General features: G+C 38.7%; 1 protein-coding gene across 4 annotated transcripts; it reads right to left on the reverse strand.

Annotated features, from left to right (window-relative positions):
- Nucleotides 1–234: 234 nt before the first annotated feature.
- LOC113683354 (gamma-aminobutyric acid type B receptor subunit 1) lies at nucleotides 235–16376 on the reverse strand. 4 transcript variants are annotated; one of them, XM_089186592.1, is made up of 19 exons: nucleotides 16012–16376; nucleotides 15364–15489; nucleotides 11890–12233; nucleotides 9266–9409; nucleotides 8577–8753; nucleotides 8022–8123; nucleotides 7630–7695; nucleotides 7070–7270; nucleotides 6724–6954; nucleotides 6396–6465; nucleotides 6118–6228; nucleotides 5326–5473; nucleotides 4783–4915; nucleotides 4183–4293; nucleotides 3362–3475; nucleotides 2655–2990; nucleotides 1695–1958; nucleotides 880–1209; nucleotides 235–610 (listed from the first exon to the last, which is right to left on the reverse strand). In XM_089186592.1, exons 3-19 carry the CDS (start codon nucleotides 12199–12201, stop codon nucleotides 344–346), a joined length of 3117 nt encoding a protein of 1038 aa, XP_089042718.1. In that variant the 5' UTR covers nucleotides 12202–12233; nucleotides 15364–15489; nucleotides 16012–16376; the 3' UTR covers nucleotides 235–343. The 4 variants fall into 4 exon arrangements, with proteins under 4 accessions (XP_089042718.1, XP_089042721.1, XP_089042719.1 ...); XM_089186595.1 differs by having other exon boundaries at nucleotides 880–1185; nucleotides 16012–16364; XM_089186593.1 differs by lacking the exon at nucleotides 15364–15489 and having other exon boundaries at nucleotides 16012–16372.
- Nucleotides 16377–17306: the final 930 nt, after the last annotated feature.

A 17306-nucleotide genomic window follows, 5' to 3' on the forward strand; every position in this document is an offset into this window, starting at 1 on the left:
CAATTAATACTCCCCTAATTGATATTTCTCTTTTTTCTCAACACCTTTCTGCTTGATGTTATATCGATATGGTAAGGAGAAATTCTTTCTTGGCCACTCATGGGAATTTAGGGGTTAAAGGCGGCAGAAGACCGCCGATAACGGGCTTTTAATGGAATCTCCAGGTCTCCAGTAGTCTCCTTCTAACCGGAAGTTGTTTTACTCCCGCAAACAAATAATTCGTTGACAAAGCTCTTAAATACGATGCTTTTTCCTCATTTATTGTTGAAGTTACAGCCATTTCTCAAGAGTTGCAACAAGCTTGACCCACCACCCGAGCTCATCGATCAGCAGAATCTTATCTTCATCTATTTTCCCCCCGAGCTGGCGATGGATCTCTCGATCTTGGTGTAGGGTACGGCTGAGGTGTTGACAGCCTCAGACGAGGTGTGGCAATATGAGATGATTTTGCTACCAATTCTTTTTTTCTTTGACTTAAGTTCGTGTTAATTTTTGGTTGTATATTGAGTCTGGATCTTCTCGTCTTTCGCTGTTGCTTTGGACTAGTGGACACACTGCTGGTAACGCTGGCTGTGTCTGATTCATCGTCCACGATTTCTGGCTCAGGAGGCTGTGAATAAAAGTCATATTTTCAAAAGTCATACCCTAATAAGTTTAAATGTAGTATACGTCCAGCCGCTGTTCGGCAAATGATTCCGCGCTCCCTCCCGCTCCTTATCGGGAAAATCGGAGCTCGCACTCAAGGGAACGTTGCAAATCGAGCCCGTAGCCTATAAGGCTGGCGAATAGAGAAAATGATTGGAAAGTTTACCTAAAATCTATTAATCGCCAACTAGCACTTTGGAAACAAATCGTCAAAGGAGAATGTTTTGTACTTACATCATCCGTTTGAACGAATGAATCGTTCATCTTCGCCTTGTCTGTTTGTGTGTGAATATGACTTAGTGGTTTTCTCTCTGTTTGGACAATGCTGTCACTCAACTTAACACTTATTGTCTGTGTGTCGACAGTCGCCACTGGTGTTGGTTCTTCCGCTTCCGTTTGCATCATCAGTTCTGCAGTTTCGACTTCTGGTTCCGGTTCTGTTAACATGCAAGCGCTCTGGGTTCTGACGACGACTGTTTGTACCTGGGATGTGTTGTACAAGACTTGCATTGTTTGAGTGTACGCTGCCGCTGTTGGAATCTTGGGTGGGTCAATGTAGACTGTCTGTATATGAGATAAATAATGGAAGATGGCATCCTCTCTTAATCTTTTAACTCCCACGATCTGATTGTTAATTCTCCCCTCTCGTTCCTACACATTTCCTAATAAATTGGCTACGAGAATTTGGTGTTACATCAGGATAACAACTTCTACCTGATACGTTTGAGTATTTTCATTACCTGTTTGCTAAATACTGTATGAATATAATAGGGAGAAGTTACATGTTCATCACTTTTGGGAGTTATAGGGTTCATTGAAGATTGCACAACTATTAAGGAACGCGATGATCCTTCCGGGTAAACTGAACTTAAAAATTGAACAAACAAAAACCCTGAAAAAATCAAGGCTTCGAATGGATTCGAACATGTGCCTCTCTGGCATTAGTCAGGCGCCACCCAATACCCACGGCTTCAAATCCCATCGAAGACTGAAATCCTCTTCTGGTAAACCTTTCCTTAAGGAAGATGGAGTCTAAAAAATATACTTACCTCGGTTACAATACGAGTCTCCCCTTCTTTAGTTCTGTTTGGTATGTTGTTGACCATGTAGTCCCACTCATGGGAGATCGGCGCACAGGAGTAGGGGCCTGAGCACGAGGCCAGTTGGGGTCTGAACTTCTTGGGATTAGCACATACATCACATTCACAGCCGCCGCAGTTGTTCTCGTAATTGTTGTCGTGTCTCATTTCTACATCATTGTTTTCTTCAGATGCAATCTGTGATTTCTTTTGGCATTTCTGGGCCCGTTTCAGCTGTTGTGAAGAAAAAAAACATTACCGTAATTTTAGTCTAGCAGATTTCCGAGAGAGTTTTTCCCTTTACGCTGGAATACTTCAACTCACGGAATAGTGTTAGTAACAGAAAAGATATTCTTCTGTGTCCAGTCCAATAAAGGCATTTAGACTAACTTTGATCAGAGCACATAGTTTCATTACGCTAAGTTGTCTCTCATAAAATCACTCCTCTCTTCTTCAAGTTGGTCACTCTGATGGATATCGAACTCGACCAGAAGCCCATTACTCCTCCTGACTCGACAAGTTATGTTACATTGATTTTGCGCTGAACCAAGAATTTTCTCAATTTTTTAAGAGCATCAACAAAAGCGAAAAAAAAAAAATCACGGGAATCTGAATTTAAAAGCAAACTTTTGCTCAAGTATGCTCTTTCTACCCCAGGGGACTTTACATATCAATAACATGATTGTCGTCAGATTTTTCTCGTGGAAAATAGAATAGACACTTGGGTTTTTAGATGAGTCAAGAGAGTTGGGATTCCTTTATTTCCCTATCTAAAGAATTTTCAAATCCTTACCAGGAAGAAGGGGTTGTGGAGGCAGACACATGTACCCCAAGGTCCCACAACACCACGCCCTCGCTAGTGTCTGGTCTGCTTGGCTACCTACCTTCCTCTTACTTCTTAACTCCCTGTGGAGGTAATTTTATTCTCACCTGCGGAACGACTCCAATAATCAAGAGTGCCGCTGATATAACGATGATGATGAGACCTGTAATACCATAAAAGGGATTGGGATACTGTCGCACGTGCATTATTATCGGAATCTCGATGACGCACATTACACTTGCTATTGCCACACACTGAGCACAGTTTCGCGTGTTGTTACACAACGGCATACACAGGTGACGTGCCGGCCAGGCTGCTAAGGCGCCAATCAGGAGAAGTACTCCCTTGGGAATGAAGAGGAGAGCCAGCGCTCCCATCTCATCGTCAGAGATGCATTGTTCAACGAGGACTGTTCGCTCATGGTACGGACGGGGTCTGGATACCTGTCGAAATTCAACAATCGGGTCGGGATGTTAGTTAAATGAGCAGTGATAGTACAGAGGTAAATCTGCTTTGGCCTGAGTTCGATTTCCGGATATAACATGTGGGTCGAGTTAGGTGTTTGTTTTCATCCTCGCTCAAAGGGATTTTCTCAGGGTTTCGTTTCTCCACAAAAACCAACTTTCGACCCGGAAAAAGTGGACGAACCGCAAACCCGTGGCGGTCCCATTGTTAAAATCCAATTTAATGTAAGTCTAAGAAATTTTAGGGAGAGTAATGTACAGTTTCCAAAATTATGTAATGTATTATGTAATAATTAGCAGATAATATTTCTCTTCTTTAGTTACTTCGTTATGAACTCATCTCAACTAACCTCTCGCAGAGTTCTCACTGCACGGGGGTTAAAAATAACTTGCCACGTAATCAACAAAATGACGTCACAAATGAAGATAGTCAAGGCTATGAAATGCATCCACATCCATGGAACCTGAATCAAGAGTGAAATTTCGTCATTGCCAGAAGTGATTAACTTGTAAATCCTCCCCACAATATCAATACATTATCCAGCAAACAGGTAACGAGAATACTGAAACTTACTAGGGACAGGTTGTAATCTTGATCAAATACTTCATTCTCGCAACCAATTACCAAGGAAATGTGTAGCAGTTAGAGGAGAGAATTGACAATCTGATCTTGGGAGTTAAAGAATTAGGGGGCAAAGCAAACACAAGGGAATTTTGGCGATGAAAGGGAAACGGATAATCAGCATAAAGTGGAAGAATGTTTAAACACTTTCAAGAAAAGCGCGAGAAAAGATGTGGTCTTTTTTGGTGCGAGGAAAAATGTTATCGTCGAAAAGTGCACGGACGCTATCCATGTAACCATTGGATAGCGTGGTATAATGTGAAACCTTGCATTGCGTGGGATCAATCTGTGCAGCGCGAGAAAAAGCCGGCCAAGCAATGGTTACCTTCAGAAAATTTGAATTGAGCACACTTTTGGTGATTAGTTTGCGCATTCTGTACGGATTTTACAGGAGTTTTAACTGAATGTTATAAAAGAGAAAATAAGGTAAAAACCCTGCACCCACAAAATTCTGACGCACCGTGAAAATGATCTAGCTTTTCATTTTAGCACAAGTTTTAAGGTAGAATTTTCGTCTACCATAAAGTACACCTGCGTACACCTGCGAACCTTTCTTATCGTTAGCGGTCTCCTTGACACAACTCTAAAAGCGAAGAGGACTCTGGGAAGTACACTACCGAGACAAAATGTGAACCCCAGGCTGAGAAACCAGGAACGTGCCTGAAAATGAAATAGATACAATGTCGACGTCACGCAGCAAACAAGTTAGACAATGTTTCTTCCTAGAAAAGAGAGTTGTTTCATTGGTTTCTTTGCTCTCGTCGAATGTCGTTCGCCAGTATCCTATCATAACTGCCTGTTATTCTGCTCAATCGTTGGTAAATATTTTCTCTTAGGATGGAAACTTCGAAAGTAGACACGAATTAGTATAATTTACCGTTTATGACAAGAGGTTTGCAGGAAGACTGCGGGAATGATGACATATTGAGGACAGTTCGGGGGAGTTCATCAAGAAATCTGTCTATAACGAGGAGGGGGAGCTATCTGTTTTTAAAAATAAAATTTAATGGAGTCTTGACTCATTACGTTTTCCATAAAAAACGATTAAAACTTTTTTTTATTTGCTTTCTGATAAACCTTACCAGCCCATTCCCTTGCATGCGTGGTTCCTTAAGCTCATAGCAACTTTTAACGTGTACGTATGCTAACCTGACAAACCCACTGCATCAGTTCAAAGGAAACAAGGGCACCGTCAAATCCAAACAGCACAACGGAAAGAAGATTCAGCATGCAGCCAAAGATGAGCAATTCAGTGAGGTAAAAGCCAGAATGGTAGATGACTCTGGATTGTTTTGTATTAGGAAAAAATGTGTTCAGTGACATTATGAAGGAAAAACAATTTGGTTGTATTATGCAGAAGAAATGAAATTCACTGTAGTCGCGCGGTTGTAACTTTGAGCAAATTTTGGTTTGGCCTCAATGCATCAATCTGCATATTAAGAAATTACTTTTGCAGCGCTTAAACACTCTCTGGTGCAAGTTCCTAACCATTTCGAGTTTTCATGGGTGGCTCTCTGCCTAAAATAAATAAATTGGAAGCATTTTGATCGGCTAAACATTAGGTATCGAATGAAAAAAAAAGGTAAATTTTCAAAATGCAAAGGCAGTAGTAACAAACGAACTTAAAATTGAAACCTTAAAAATTATTTCGATCTACCAATAGAAATTAAATGATTGGCGGCTTTTCCTCACCTATGTCGTCGAAAAACTAAAAGTAAAGCCAAACAAAGAACACAGCAAACGAGAAGAAATCCAGAGATTAAAGACCACAACAGGAAGAGAGGAAGACTGATGTATAACCACGAATCTGTTGAAGATTTCCTTTGGTAAGGTTGACCGGCTGTGAATTGAGAGTAAAAAGGAGGTGATGAATACATAACTTCTCATTACAATTCTAAAACAGTTCTACAAGGACAAGGTAAGAAGAATGGAGACATCAATCTGTTAAAGGGTGAACAAGCCAGAAGGAAAATTAGTTGCAAGATCTTGGGAGTTTAAAGTGTTTAGAAGAACCCTTTAGACTACTTAGAAGCCAAATGAATAAAGGGGGTAAGTTTCTAGAGAAACTGTGGTGCTGCATCGGTGGGAGAGTATAACAGGGTATTTTAGTTTTATCAACTGAGTTGATAATATAAATTGGCCACCGTAAAGAATTGTGAAGCTGACATTTCGAGCGTAGACCCTTTTTCAGAGCTCTCGCTCTGAAGCTCTTGCTCTGACGAAGGGCTAACGCTCGAAACGTCAGCTTTGCAACTCTTTACGGCGGCCAATTTACGTTATCAACTCAGCTGCTAAACCATTTTACCCTGTTATACTTAGAAGCTAGACTGCTTACAATCGATGAACGTTCGGGGTAAAGAACAAACATCGAAAAAATTTATTATTGAATTAGTTTCTCTTCTCTGCTGTCCACCTTTGAAGAACCGACAGTCCAACAATTTTTTTTTGGAGACATGAGCCTCCAGAGAAGTTGATATGACTTACCTGGCCAATTTACATATTTCAAAACCGCTGGTGTACCGTTTCCTGTGGAATCTCCCCTCAGGAGAAGGGAAGGGGGATTGTAGACATACACACCCACTTCAAAAGAGCCAACTGGACGAAAAGGGGAAAAAAGATAACAATGAATACATTTTTTTTCTAAGAAATTTTTTTAACCTTGAAATTAAAGTATTATCAAGGGGTTTGTCAGAAAACGCATACATCTTCTCTTATGAGAAAGAAACAACATTTTAGAAGTGAGCTGATGCCTGTCTACCTACCAGATTTCGTGAACTGCTGAATGAAAACTGTGCACTTCCTGTTTCCATTCTCATCAAACGCGACTACACCCTATAACCAATCAAAGATCAATGGAAATCGCTTCAAAGACATTTCAATAACATAATCACCTCAAATAAATCACAAGCCATAAGATTTTGGAAGTGACTCGCTTGCCTGTGGCTTATAGACAACCTTTTCTTTTATGGTTAATTTTCAGTTTTATCTATTTTTTTTTCAAAGTTTTCGTTTCGTCATCTGTGATTTTTAACTAAGTTGATGCATTACAGCAGCTATTCCCTTACATTTGTCTGTACGTACAATCCTTACCGACGGTCCCGTAAAATGCAATTGGGCTGCCTCTTCCTTCAACAGCTCGCTCACCATGAGTCGCCCGTAACCAAGGTCATGTAGTTCCATGCCCCACGCGGTCAATACTGGCCGAGCACGCTCAAGAGTAACGGCAATCGCCCACATGGCCTCGTAAGCAAATGGCGCGTGAGTACTACGGAACGAAGGTGGGATTCTTTGATTGTAGTGCGTAAAGAATTTATCTGTTGTCTAAAAAATGTAAGACGCAAATTAGTTAAGCGCGAAAGTGTATTCTTTGTTATAAGGCTGTAAAACGAAATGGTTCCGGAGGCAAAAGCTGCACAGTGTTGAAAACAACATGTACCTTTCCTGACACTAAAGTGTCGTTGATTTCATTCTTATAGTGGAAAGTGAAGTGGTGATCTAACGCCTCTTCCATCTGTGATCTCGTGCAATCTAATTTTGTGGGGAGTTCAGGATTCCACCAATCAGAGGTTATATTAGCATCCGGGGTAGATGTTACCATCCAGACGTAGTTTTCGCCGTACATTCTGTTTCGATAAGCCTTAAATGGAAGATTTAATGATCGACAGGTATTATTGCAGGATAAGATATAAACTATTGCCATACTTCTCCAGAGTGCTCTGAGTGAGCTCTTAATTGTACACCTGAGAAGCCATAATCAAAAATTATCACTCTAAGATGTGAAAATGAGAGTTAATCGAAAGAATTTGAAAACAGGAACCTGCTAATAACCTAAAGAGCTTAATTGGTCTTAAAAGCTGTACTGTAGAGACTGAAAACCTACTAGCATTTTATAGCTTATTTTCTATTGTAATTCAGCAGTGCAGTTGTCTGAGAATACCAAAGGTTTTAAGCTTGTTTAATTCCTTCGCACGAGTTTAGACACAATTACAGGCTTACCTGACAAAACACTTCCCTTGCTCTGGAATGATGAAATGTACCAATGATAATGTGGGCTCCCTTGTCCTGAGAAAGAAAAAGTCAAAATATCATTTTCTTTTTCCAGAGTGTGCAGTTATTATGAAAAAACTAGAATCCTCTCCCTGATCTTCTGGGCTCAGCCTGGGGGGCCCAGTGCAGTGAAAAAGTGAAATTAAGGGCTTGACCGCACTAATCCATTTTCAGAGGAGTCCGTTTTCGTTTTTCTTTTTGAACAAAACGAAGCAAAATTGAATTTTTTCCTCCCTCAAGGGCGTTTACATTTTGACTCAGTCAGTTGTCCACTCAGCTGTGTTTTCATTTAAAAACATATACATTACAGCAAGCCTTAAAACGTGAATTACTTTCTGCACCTTTAGGATTTTGACAGCAACTGCTGGATCTTGTGTAAAGCCTTCATTTGCCACGATTTTGCTCCCATTGCCTTCCAGACTTTTAGCTAGATGCTTGCTTATCTATGAAGCAAAACAGCGTCATTTGGATCAGTCCTTTACGAATTTTCCACTGTAAAATTTCGTCCATTAGCGTGCGTAGCAAAGACTCAGAAATATGCACATCATGCAAAGCAGAAATCCTTCGAGCCCGTTACTTCTAACTCGCGTATACATGTCCGGTTCACTCGTACCCGCTTGAATCGAGCGGTTCGGAGCGGCTAAAGAAGGCGCGTTATGGCGACAACAGTAGTAACACTAAGTTTCTCGGCTGAAAGAATAACATAATAGATAGATGGAAGAGCATTCTGTGGTTAAAGCAGCTAAACTTTTAGTCTTTAATTTAATTTTATCGCCACGACCACATTCCACAAGTGAACTTTTAAAACTAGCGCTTGTTTATGCGCAAGTTTCAATCAATGCATAGACGAATGATAACACAAACATGCTGGGACATTCACTTGACTGTAAACTCACCAGTGAGTAGTATGGTGACGCGTCATAAATCAAACCAATTTCGTCCTTCCAGCCAAATTTATTGATAAACTGCAAACGAGGCTCGTTGAAGACGAATTCTGTTGGAACGGTGCGGAAGAATAAAGGATATCGGTCTCGTTTGGTTGTAAGCTCCAGGTCGGTTGCTCCATGAGAAAACTGCAAAAAATATAAATATTGAAACGGTATCTTTAAGGCCAGTTCGCTTAAAAATTGAACATTATCATTCTCAGAAAAAGACTCGATTTCTTTAATTTGAGCAGTAACGACAGCTTCACTCATCAGCAATAACACTTGACTAATTTTGATACCGTCAAGATTACACAGCATGTATATCAAAATCGCGGGCTGAACGGTGGCTTTGAAAACACCATAGGCAAAATATTATAAGAAGTACTCTACTTTGCGTTGAGTGTCTTCGGTGTTAAACCTCTCAATTTTTTTTTTCAGGGTTCAATTGAAGATCAAGGAGATGATGTTTCTCTTTGGAACATTATTTGTTCATCCTCAGTGGCGAGTGAGAATATCCTATGGTAAGGTCATTCAAGCCCATGGTAACACATTAATAATGTAAGCAACTTTCGATTTTCTTGCCTGGCATTATTTCGTACTTACAGTCAATTTAAATGCCTATGTACTCAAGTAACCAAATGAATTAGATTAATTCTTACCTGTAAAATTCCAATCTCTGGCAGTCCAGCATATGCAGCCACTGTTTTGGCCAGGTCATCATTAAATGGTCCAAGGATCATAAGCTTTTTGGGTGGAGTGTTTAAATATTCGTACAATATTTTAGTTCCTTCGCTGAGACTGCCCTGAAAGAAAGACATTTTGTGCTCCACGTGAAAAGGAGTTTTTCAATAACTATATTACAGGCACATGAGGTTTCTCGGACTTTGGAAGAGGAAAACTTATTGTTTAACACTTTGCAACTTTTCTGGCTTGCATTTCATGCGTGCTGTTAGGGCTAGTCGACGTTATAAACTCGCGATCGTTTATCAGGGTGGCTATGTTTGATTTAGCGTTAGAGCAGACGGTGGGAGGGAGTGAGAAAGGTGAGAGATTTATAAACATTTCACTGCTGTAAAAATCAAAGGTAGCAGCTATAATTTTGGCTAAGAGAATATTGAGCATTCGCTAAACAAATTCACGTGATCTTCAAGGTATTATTTCTAGGCCAGGACTTTAGAAATATTTCCGTTTCAAAGAAAATAAAAAAAATGCCTCGTCAGTCGAATTTTTAATTTAGACAAAACCTCAGGGATTAGATCCCCAGCAGACTAATTTTTTTTCATTTAATTTTAATTTAATTTTTTTTAATATAAATTATTATGAAATATAAACATCTTATAACTCAATGGTGGTTATAATGAAAAAAATATCCTATTAGGTAATTTATGAGTCTACCAGAGAAAATGCATTTTTGTGACTGAAATTTATAAATACTTGTTTTCTGCGGCAGCCACGTTTACAATGAGCATGCGAACGACGTGAATTGAAAAAAAAAAATTAAACTATAGAGCCAAAAGAAAAGCTCAAGAACAGATGTTTTAAGGCTTGTAACAGCAACCCAGACCAAATAATTGTTTTTCCAGACAAGAATCATCTTTTTCGTTCATAATGCCAAATAAAAAGAAAACAAAGAGTTCAAGTTGACTGGAGTTATTCCAAATACAGCCTTAAAGAGTCGTTATTCTACTTCCGGTTGATGTGCTTGATGAACCAGAAGTTCAATTAATTAATATCAGTCTTTCGCGCGCTACTGGGTCGTGTTGCAGAGTTTTAGCAGCTTACGTAGGGGCCAGGCATTATTGAATTGAGTTCTGTGGGGGAGGTGGGGGGATATCGAAGTATTCTGGCTGTGTAACTTTAAAATTTTCCTCGTCCCCCCATGAGCCTTTGAAGTGTTCTTACGACTCCCCCCACCCCCCTTGATTGGCTGTTTATTTTCTAAAGTTCCCTCCTTTATACTTTGTCAGCAACGACTGACCCCCTCCGTTCCCAACAGGGAATAATGTGACATCCCCCCCTATAAAAAAGAAAAAATGCCTGAGGTAATAATTCTCTTATCTACGTTCTCAGCTTATGTAAATGAAAGAAAAAGAGTTTCTATTACATGCGGTCATCAATTATCAATGCGCTTTGTCTGAGTCGGAGACGGTTTTTTAATTGCAAATGCGTGCACTATGTTTTTAGATGATACAGGCAAGTTTCACTTACAAGTGTTTAATATAATTGCAAATAATTTTTTACTATGTTAACAAAAAGTAGGGAGAGCAAAAAATCACCAACAACGAAACGACCCATTTACAAAGTTTCACAATATTGCTTTCAGGGCAGACGATCAAATTCTTGGAAATATGCGAGTTTTAAGGTTAATTGAAGATAAAGAAAAATCTTCTAGTTTATTTTACACTCGATTTATGGCACCGAACTAATTAATTTTACATTTAGTATGTTTTTATCCGTATACAGTCTAATTACAACAGGTCCGTAGTCTAAACATATCAAACGAATGGATTAGGGCGCTGTTGAAATTACTGATTTTATTGGTGATAAAAATGTCTGTATCTGATATAAAAACACAGTAAATGGTATATTCCCTTTTATTCAAATAAGGCCGATGGGTGCTGTGTCTTGAAAGTCGTCAATTTAATGTCAGAGATAACATTGAAAACTGGGAATGCATTTCCGAATCGTTAAATATTAAAATTGGGCGACTTTTTCTGTCATGAATATGACATTTAAAGCTCAGAAAAATAAACCTGAAATATTTACGAATCAATACAGATTAAAATTGAAGTCAGTTTCAGTATAAATGAATCTGTCAGTCTCTCATCAACTCACAACATTCGGAAATGCCAAAAATGCCCAAAATGGCGACGAGTAAGAGTACCAAAAAAATAGATTCGCAAAAAGCTTGTCGTTTAATTTACAAAGAAAAGACTCGAGATTTGTTGCGGCCATTAATGCGCACAACAATTGGCGACAAATCAACCGAAGGAATTGTTACTAAAAAACAGCTTGAATATTCACTATTCGACGTACATTGAATTTGGCGTCTTGTCACGGTAAGAAAATGTTCTGATTCAGTTCACAAATAAAACACTCGAAACGGTTGAAATATTTACAGATGTATGCCACCTTCAATTGGACATTTTCGCAGGAGACCAACCTGCATTAACCGGCTCAATGAACTCAGTGACACAAAAGAACCGACTAAATTACACACAGAGCCCACCTGTTCGTTATAAACAGGAAAAAAAGAAACAAAATCTCTATTTCTAAACTATACCTTTGTCGATTTGTGATGGTGAAGAACAATTTCATAGTCCGCCAGGTATTTTAAATCGTTGTTGATTTCTTCGACGGCCATGAAGGCAGCGTCGAGGCAGCCTGCTCCATTGCGAGAATCGTGATCGAACAAACCAGCGATGTGCAATTGATGCTTCACTCGAGGAACAGTCGTCGGTTTAACGACTCCCTGAGTATCGTTGAATGTCACCATAGCTCGGATTGAGTCAGTATCGTTAAAACCGCACACGAAATGGCGATTTAAAGTGAAGTAGATTAAACAAAATATCCAGATTTTAAACCCAGGACTCATGTTGACAATCAGCTGAAAATGTCATTTACATCCTACAAAATGAAAAAGAAAAATTCTGGGTTGTTTTGGCGGTGATCATAATAGTTATTCTGGGGTTGTTTTGGCGGTCAGAAGTTTGATAGCCGCCGTAAGCCATGTTCTTTTCTTCTCTAAGGTTAAGTGTTTTTATTCAAATACGCATTTTTACTCTGTACCTACCAGCGTCTTCCAAAAATCGATTTGCCGTAAGGATTGTCAACGACGCTGTCGGCCAAGAAAACTCATTACCATGGCTTCGATGACTTATTTCAGTTCTGGATAAATTCATGGGATTAACAATTTATAATTCAGCTCATTCAGCTAGAGAGAAGCCCCCTAATCAGCTTCTTTTGCAGATCCCGCAGGATTACTAATTTTCTACATCAAAACGTAAACACTCGATAAACACTTTGGTATTGAGGTGTTTCTTCTCGAGTGAAGGACTAAGTATAAATACAGGTCTAGCTGGAGACGGGCATAATAGAAGGCAGGAAGGGGGGGGGGAGGGGAGGGGCTACTTGTAGTTCTCTGGTCTTTTAGTTCTTCCGCTCCTCTACAAGAGTGAGACAAATTTCTTTAATTTAAACGCTGTTTGACATGAATATACAAGGCTTTTCCTAAAGCGGCCCTTTTTACTGCGAAAAGGGACACCCTGTTGTTGACAAATGGCCCGGCCGAAAAGCCTATCCTTGAAAAAAAATTAACCTCACCAATCCCCCCCCCCCCCCCATTCCTGTCCCCTAATGGCGAAGTCTGCTTGAAATTTGTGAAAACGATAAGTTTACATATCAGTCACAGCTTGTTTAAGCTTTTCTGAATTGTGTTATGAATTATTATGAATTATTATGAATTTTTTATTGCTGAAACTCGATATTGCAATAGTGACCGTGTTTTTTAGGTATTCTTCTTCTTTTCAATTTAACGAAGGACTAAAAAAATTGCAATATGGTTTTCTTTTTTGTTTTCATCATCGAAAAGTCTACAATAAGTAGTTTTCGATTATTTTAGCAAAAAATCAATAGGTGAGTGACAGCTGCATATGATAATAGACTAAAACAACTTGAACTTCAGACAGTCGAAAAATTTCTGCACTGTATATTGAATTAATTGGAAACGGCGCCCAAAAATGTCAACTTTATTTTAATAACAGACCATTAAATCTCAAAAATTATTTCGAAGATGTCGGGGCATCTTGATTCAATTTGAGTGTCAGATGAGGACGTCAGCTTGGAATGTATGATTTGCGTAAAAAAATGGAATTATGAATGAAAAAGGGAAAACCAATTCTAGTTTCTTAACAAGCCTAGCTTTCCTTTGATTTTGTTTCCCCAGAGGCGATATTTTCTCGCTCTATATCAGATTGGCAGTAAACAACAGAAATATCTTTTCTTTATTTGGTGTTAGTTTTAAGAAAGGGTTTCGTGAAAATTTGAATTTATAAAATAATTCAAATAGTAAGCGCGCTCTGATTGGCCTTAAAACCATTTTACATGAGTGTATGTAAACATGGTTTTCGTCCCTCTTTCATTAGTTATTCTAGAAAAGAAATGTAAAATGGTTTCCGTGTTTACATAGCCTGATGTTAACACTTGGGAGGTTGGGAGAACACTCGATAAGCTGGAAACCAATCCGCTTCGCGTCGTGGTTTCCTACGCTTATCTCGTGTTCTCCCAACCTCACAAGTGTTGACATCAGGCTATGTAAACACGGAAACCATTTTACATTTCTTCAATTTTGTAGATGGAAATAAACATTTTGAAAGGTGACAGCTGATGATCTTTCCTCTTTTTTTTCCTTTACTTCCTATTATCATTTAAATTTTTCATCGACTTTCCTAACTCGGATATAGATTTTTCCATGTGAATCGAAAGTTGAACTATTTTCGATACCGCTATGTAGTAATAAATACTTTGAATTCGTGATTCGTTCAAATATGAGAATTTTACATTTTTATCCGCTATAAAAGGCTCCTTTACTAAAAGTTTTATTGAAAAAGAGACGCACTGTCTGAAAGCGAAGAAGAAATTATTTGAAGTAATTGTCGTATGTCGTTTGACTCAAAAATTTTGAATAAAAAACGTATGGTACCTCACACGATCAAAGGGAAACCACAGCTTGGAGTGAATAAATTCACAGGGCTGGTACACATTTTATTAAAATCGATTTTATTTCTTTCCTTGAAACCCGAAGACTTTTTATGAAATTACCATATTGTTATTTTTTACATACAGTAGCCATGTCTCTGTACCATTTTCACGAATACGTTTTCCGAGTTTAGCTGTGTGGAATTTTGTTGCACAATTTTTTTTTTTTTGCTTGTATAAAAGCAGAACTAGGTACGTGAAGTTATGTGTCTTTCGTAAGCTAACATACGCGCCGAAGTAATCCTTCTCGTATATAACTGAATCACCGTACAATGAGCCTTTGCCGCAAGGTTGGATCAGAAATAATTGTGGCCGTTTTGTCTCTGAATATAATTTGCGTTCTGTTTACATTGTCTGGTACGAGGATATTTTGCATAAGTACATCATTGCAATGTTTGTGGTGATATTTAATGGATTAAGTGCATTAACTTCATGCTTGTTCATGAAAATATTATCCTGGACGTTAAACAGCGGTGAATCGCTACTGGCAGTTCAAAAGGCAGAGAAAAAAAACGAATGTTTGAATCTCCGACTTGCAAACAGCGTTCTCCAACTGGCACGCGAATAAGTTTACTCTTAGGAAACGGAATTTTCTAAAAGAAAGTGGCGAAGAATATAATGTAGGGAATCCTTGCATTCAACAATATCTTCTTCCGTCATATTGTTTGTGTGCTGTCAGTTATCTTCTTTCAGATCTTAATTGAAGGAGTTTTCATTTGTGTAGAAACCAACGGCGACTTGTTAATCACACGGTACGAATGCATTGTGTTTGCCTATTACACGGAGCGAAGACACGCTCTAGAGCACCAGATTCAAGATCTCTCAAAAGTCTTAAACTCGTAATTTTGACGTAACTGTAGGAGAAGAGTTTCAGCCTTCCTAGTTCATCTTAAATTCGTTTGCACACATACAAAGAATTATTTGGAAATCACAGTTTAATTGAAGTTTCGAATTAAACTTGTGACAGTCCTTAACTTTATACTTACATCAGTGAACGTACCTCTTTAAGAAGTTACTCCAAACCTTCCAGCGCGTTATTTGGAAAACAGATAAGGCCGCTATTCGCCAAAAAACCTGACGGAGTCTCTGATTAGAAGTTCTTTTACCCTGTCTAAAAGATCGTCAGCTGACCAAGGAAATTAAAATTCATCGCGTAAGGGTCATTGAACGAAATGTTTTCCTTTCATCGTAAATGAACCATAACAATATTGTGTCCAATTTAACTGCTCAAAGACCTACAAAGTAATCTTGTATTTCGTAAAGATCCAGCCGGGTCTGGGTATTCTAAGTTTAATTTGTGGTTAGAATCATATCGATCAGAGCTTAACCGCAGATGACCCAAGCAGGCGATGCAGCAACATCGGATTCCTAGTAATTTATGTATCACTTTGTTGTTTTTGTCTCAGATGCAAACACAGCGTATTTTGTGCCGCCGTTCATTGGCGTGCTTTTGGAAAGTTTTATAAGATTACAACTAGGATAGATTATCGCTAGCTTACACCCTGCTGAGTAGTACGAACACACTATGTTTCGTGTCTTCGATCTTTTAAGCTAATAGAAACGCGTTTACCTCAGCCACGAGATCATACGCTGAATTGCTGAAATATTTTTAATAATCCCACGTGTAACAATAGAAAGCATATCATACCTGGTTTTAGGAAGCGTTCTCGTTCATTCTCGTTCGCAGTCTTCGTTTCGTTTCCCTTATGGATGCTCCCACGTTGTATACCGAAAATATATCGTGCTTGATACAAACTTATTTCCCGGTTTGATCGTGACCACGAGCGAAGTGATGACAGCTAAGTTCACAGACAGTAGTGAGGGCAAATTCTGAAAGTACTTTGCCAAAGAAGACGAAACACGATTTTTTGACGAACGGAACCTTGCTGGTAATATTAATATCGACGCACCGTGATTGTATAATTTGCAATGGAAAAATGGAATACGTGATGACTGTGGATCCAACAGAGTCAGTTGTGATGGAAGCGACATCCGGGCAATTGAAAGTTATCCGGGAACTTTTGTGTGGCGATTTGCGTAAAAAAAAAAAAAAGGTTGCCTTTACAAGTGATATATACAATGATTTCCGGCTTACAGATCTTTTCCGAAATACTGTTTTTCTGTCAAGGTTTGCTTCCATTCGTCATTGAATTTATTGATGGAAAGTTTGTTTTGACCATTGTGAAATTTGGTTGTCTTGTATTTGAAAGAGCGAGAGTAGGCAGAGGCGTGAAACCTCTCTGAAAAGAACCCGCGGTTTTAATGATGTCTTGGATAATAGAAAAAAAAATTATAATTAGTTCGCCTCCATGTAATGTTTTATTCATGCTTCGATTGAAGAGCATTTGAATAATTTATTGTCATTTGGAAGGGATAAAAAAAATTTAAATCAACGTTCAGAGGAAACAAACCATTTCGCCATCTTAACAAAAACGTGAATTTTAATAAACCGTAAGTGATTACTGAAATTATCTTGATGCGCCTAAAATTAATAAAAAGGCGAGCATTTTCCATTTAAGAAAAATGAAATATCCAATTAAGATCCAAGTAAGGAACAGAATAAAAACACCTGCGTACTGATGGATTTCCTGAAGCTTTATATTATCTTTAGGACGAGCATGCGTATATAACTAAGACAGGAAAAAGATTGAGGAAGCTGCGGTAGTTTTTCAGATGTCATAAATGAACAGCTCGATGGCAAATTCGAGGCCTCAATAATTTAGTATGGCTGCATGTTTTTGAAGCTGGTAGAAGTGAACGATTCGATCGGAGAATTGATCAAGTCGTTCATTCTTATGGCAATGACAATGGAGTATCTAAGCAGGAGATTGTGGTGCTCTTGAAGAGAAGGAAGATGAAAAATAAACATTAAACAGCAGGCATTACAATCCCCCTCTCTCGTGATTAATCTTCTATTCTTGCTCGCCCGCGAACCGCTAAACC

The sequence above is a fragment of the Pocillopora damicornis genome, chromosome 11 (assembly GCF_964200805.1).
Source record: "Pocillopora damicornis chromosome 11, jaPocDami1.2, whole genome shotgun sequence".
Taxonomy (NCBI): domain Eukaryota; kingdom Metazoa; phylum Cnidaria; class Anthozoa; order Scleractinia; family Pocilloporidae; genus Pocillopora; species Pocillopora damicornis.

What these genes read in the sequence shown, in the direction of transcription:
- LOC113683354 (XM_089186592.1), bottom strand. Translation starts at nt 12,201, where the DNA reads ATGAGTCCTGGGTTTAAAATCTGGATATTTTGTTTAATCTACTTCACT. An exon ending in CGTCACCATACTACTCACTG is followed by an intron (nt 8,124 to 8,576) that starts GTGAGTTTACAG and finishes TTTGCTTCATAG; the next exon opens with ATAAGCAAGCATCTAGCTAA. An exon ending in GAAATATGTAAATTGGCCAG is followed by an intron (nt 5,474 to 6,117) that starts GTAAGTCATATC and finishes CTCAATTCACAG; the next exon opens with CCGGTCAACCTTACCAAAGG.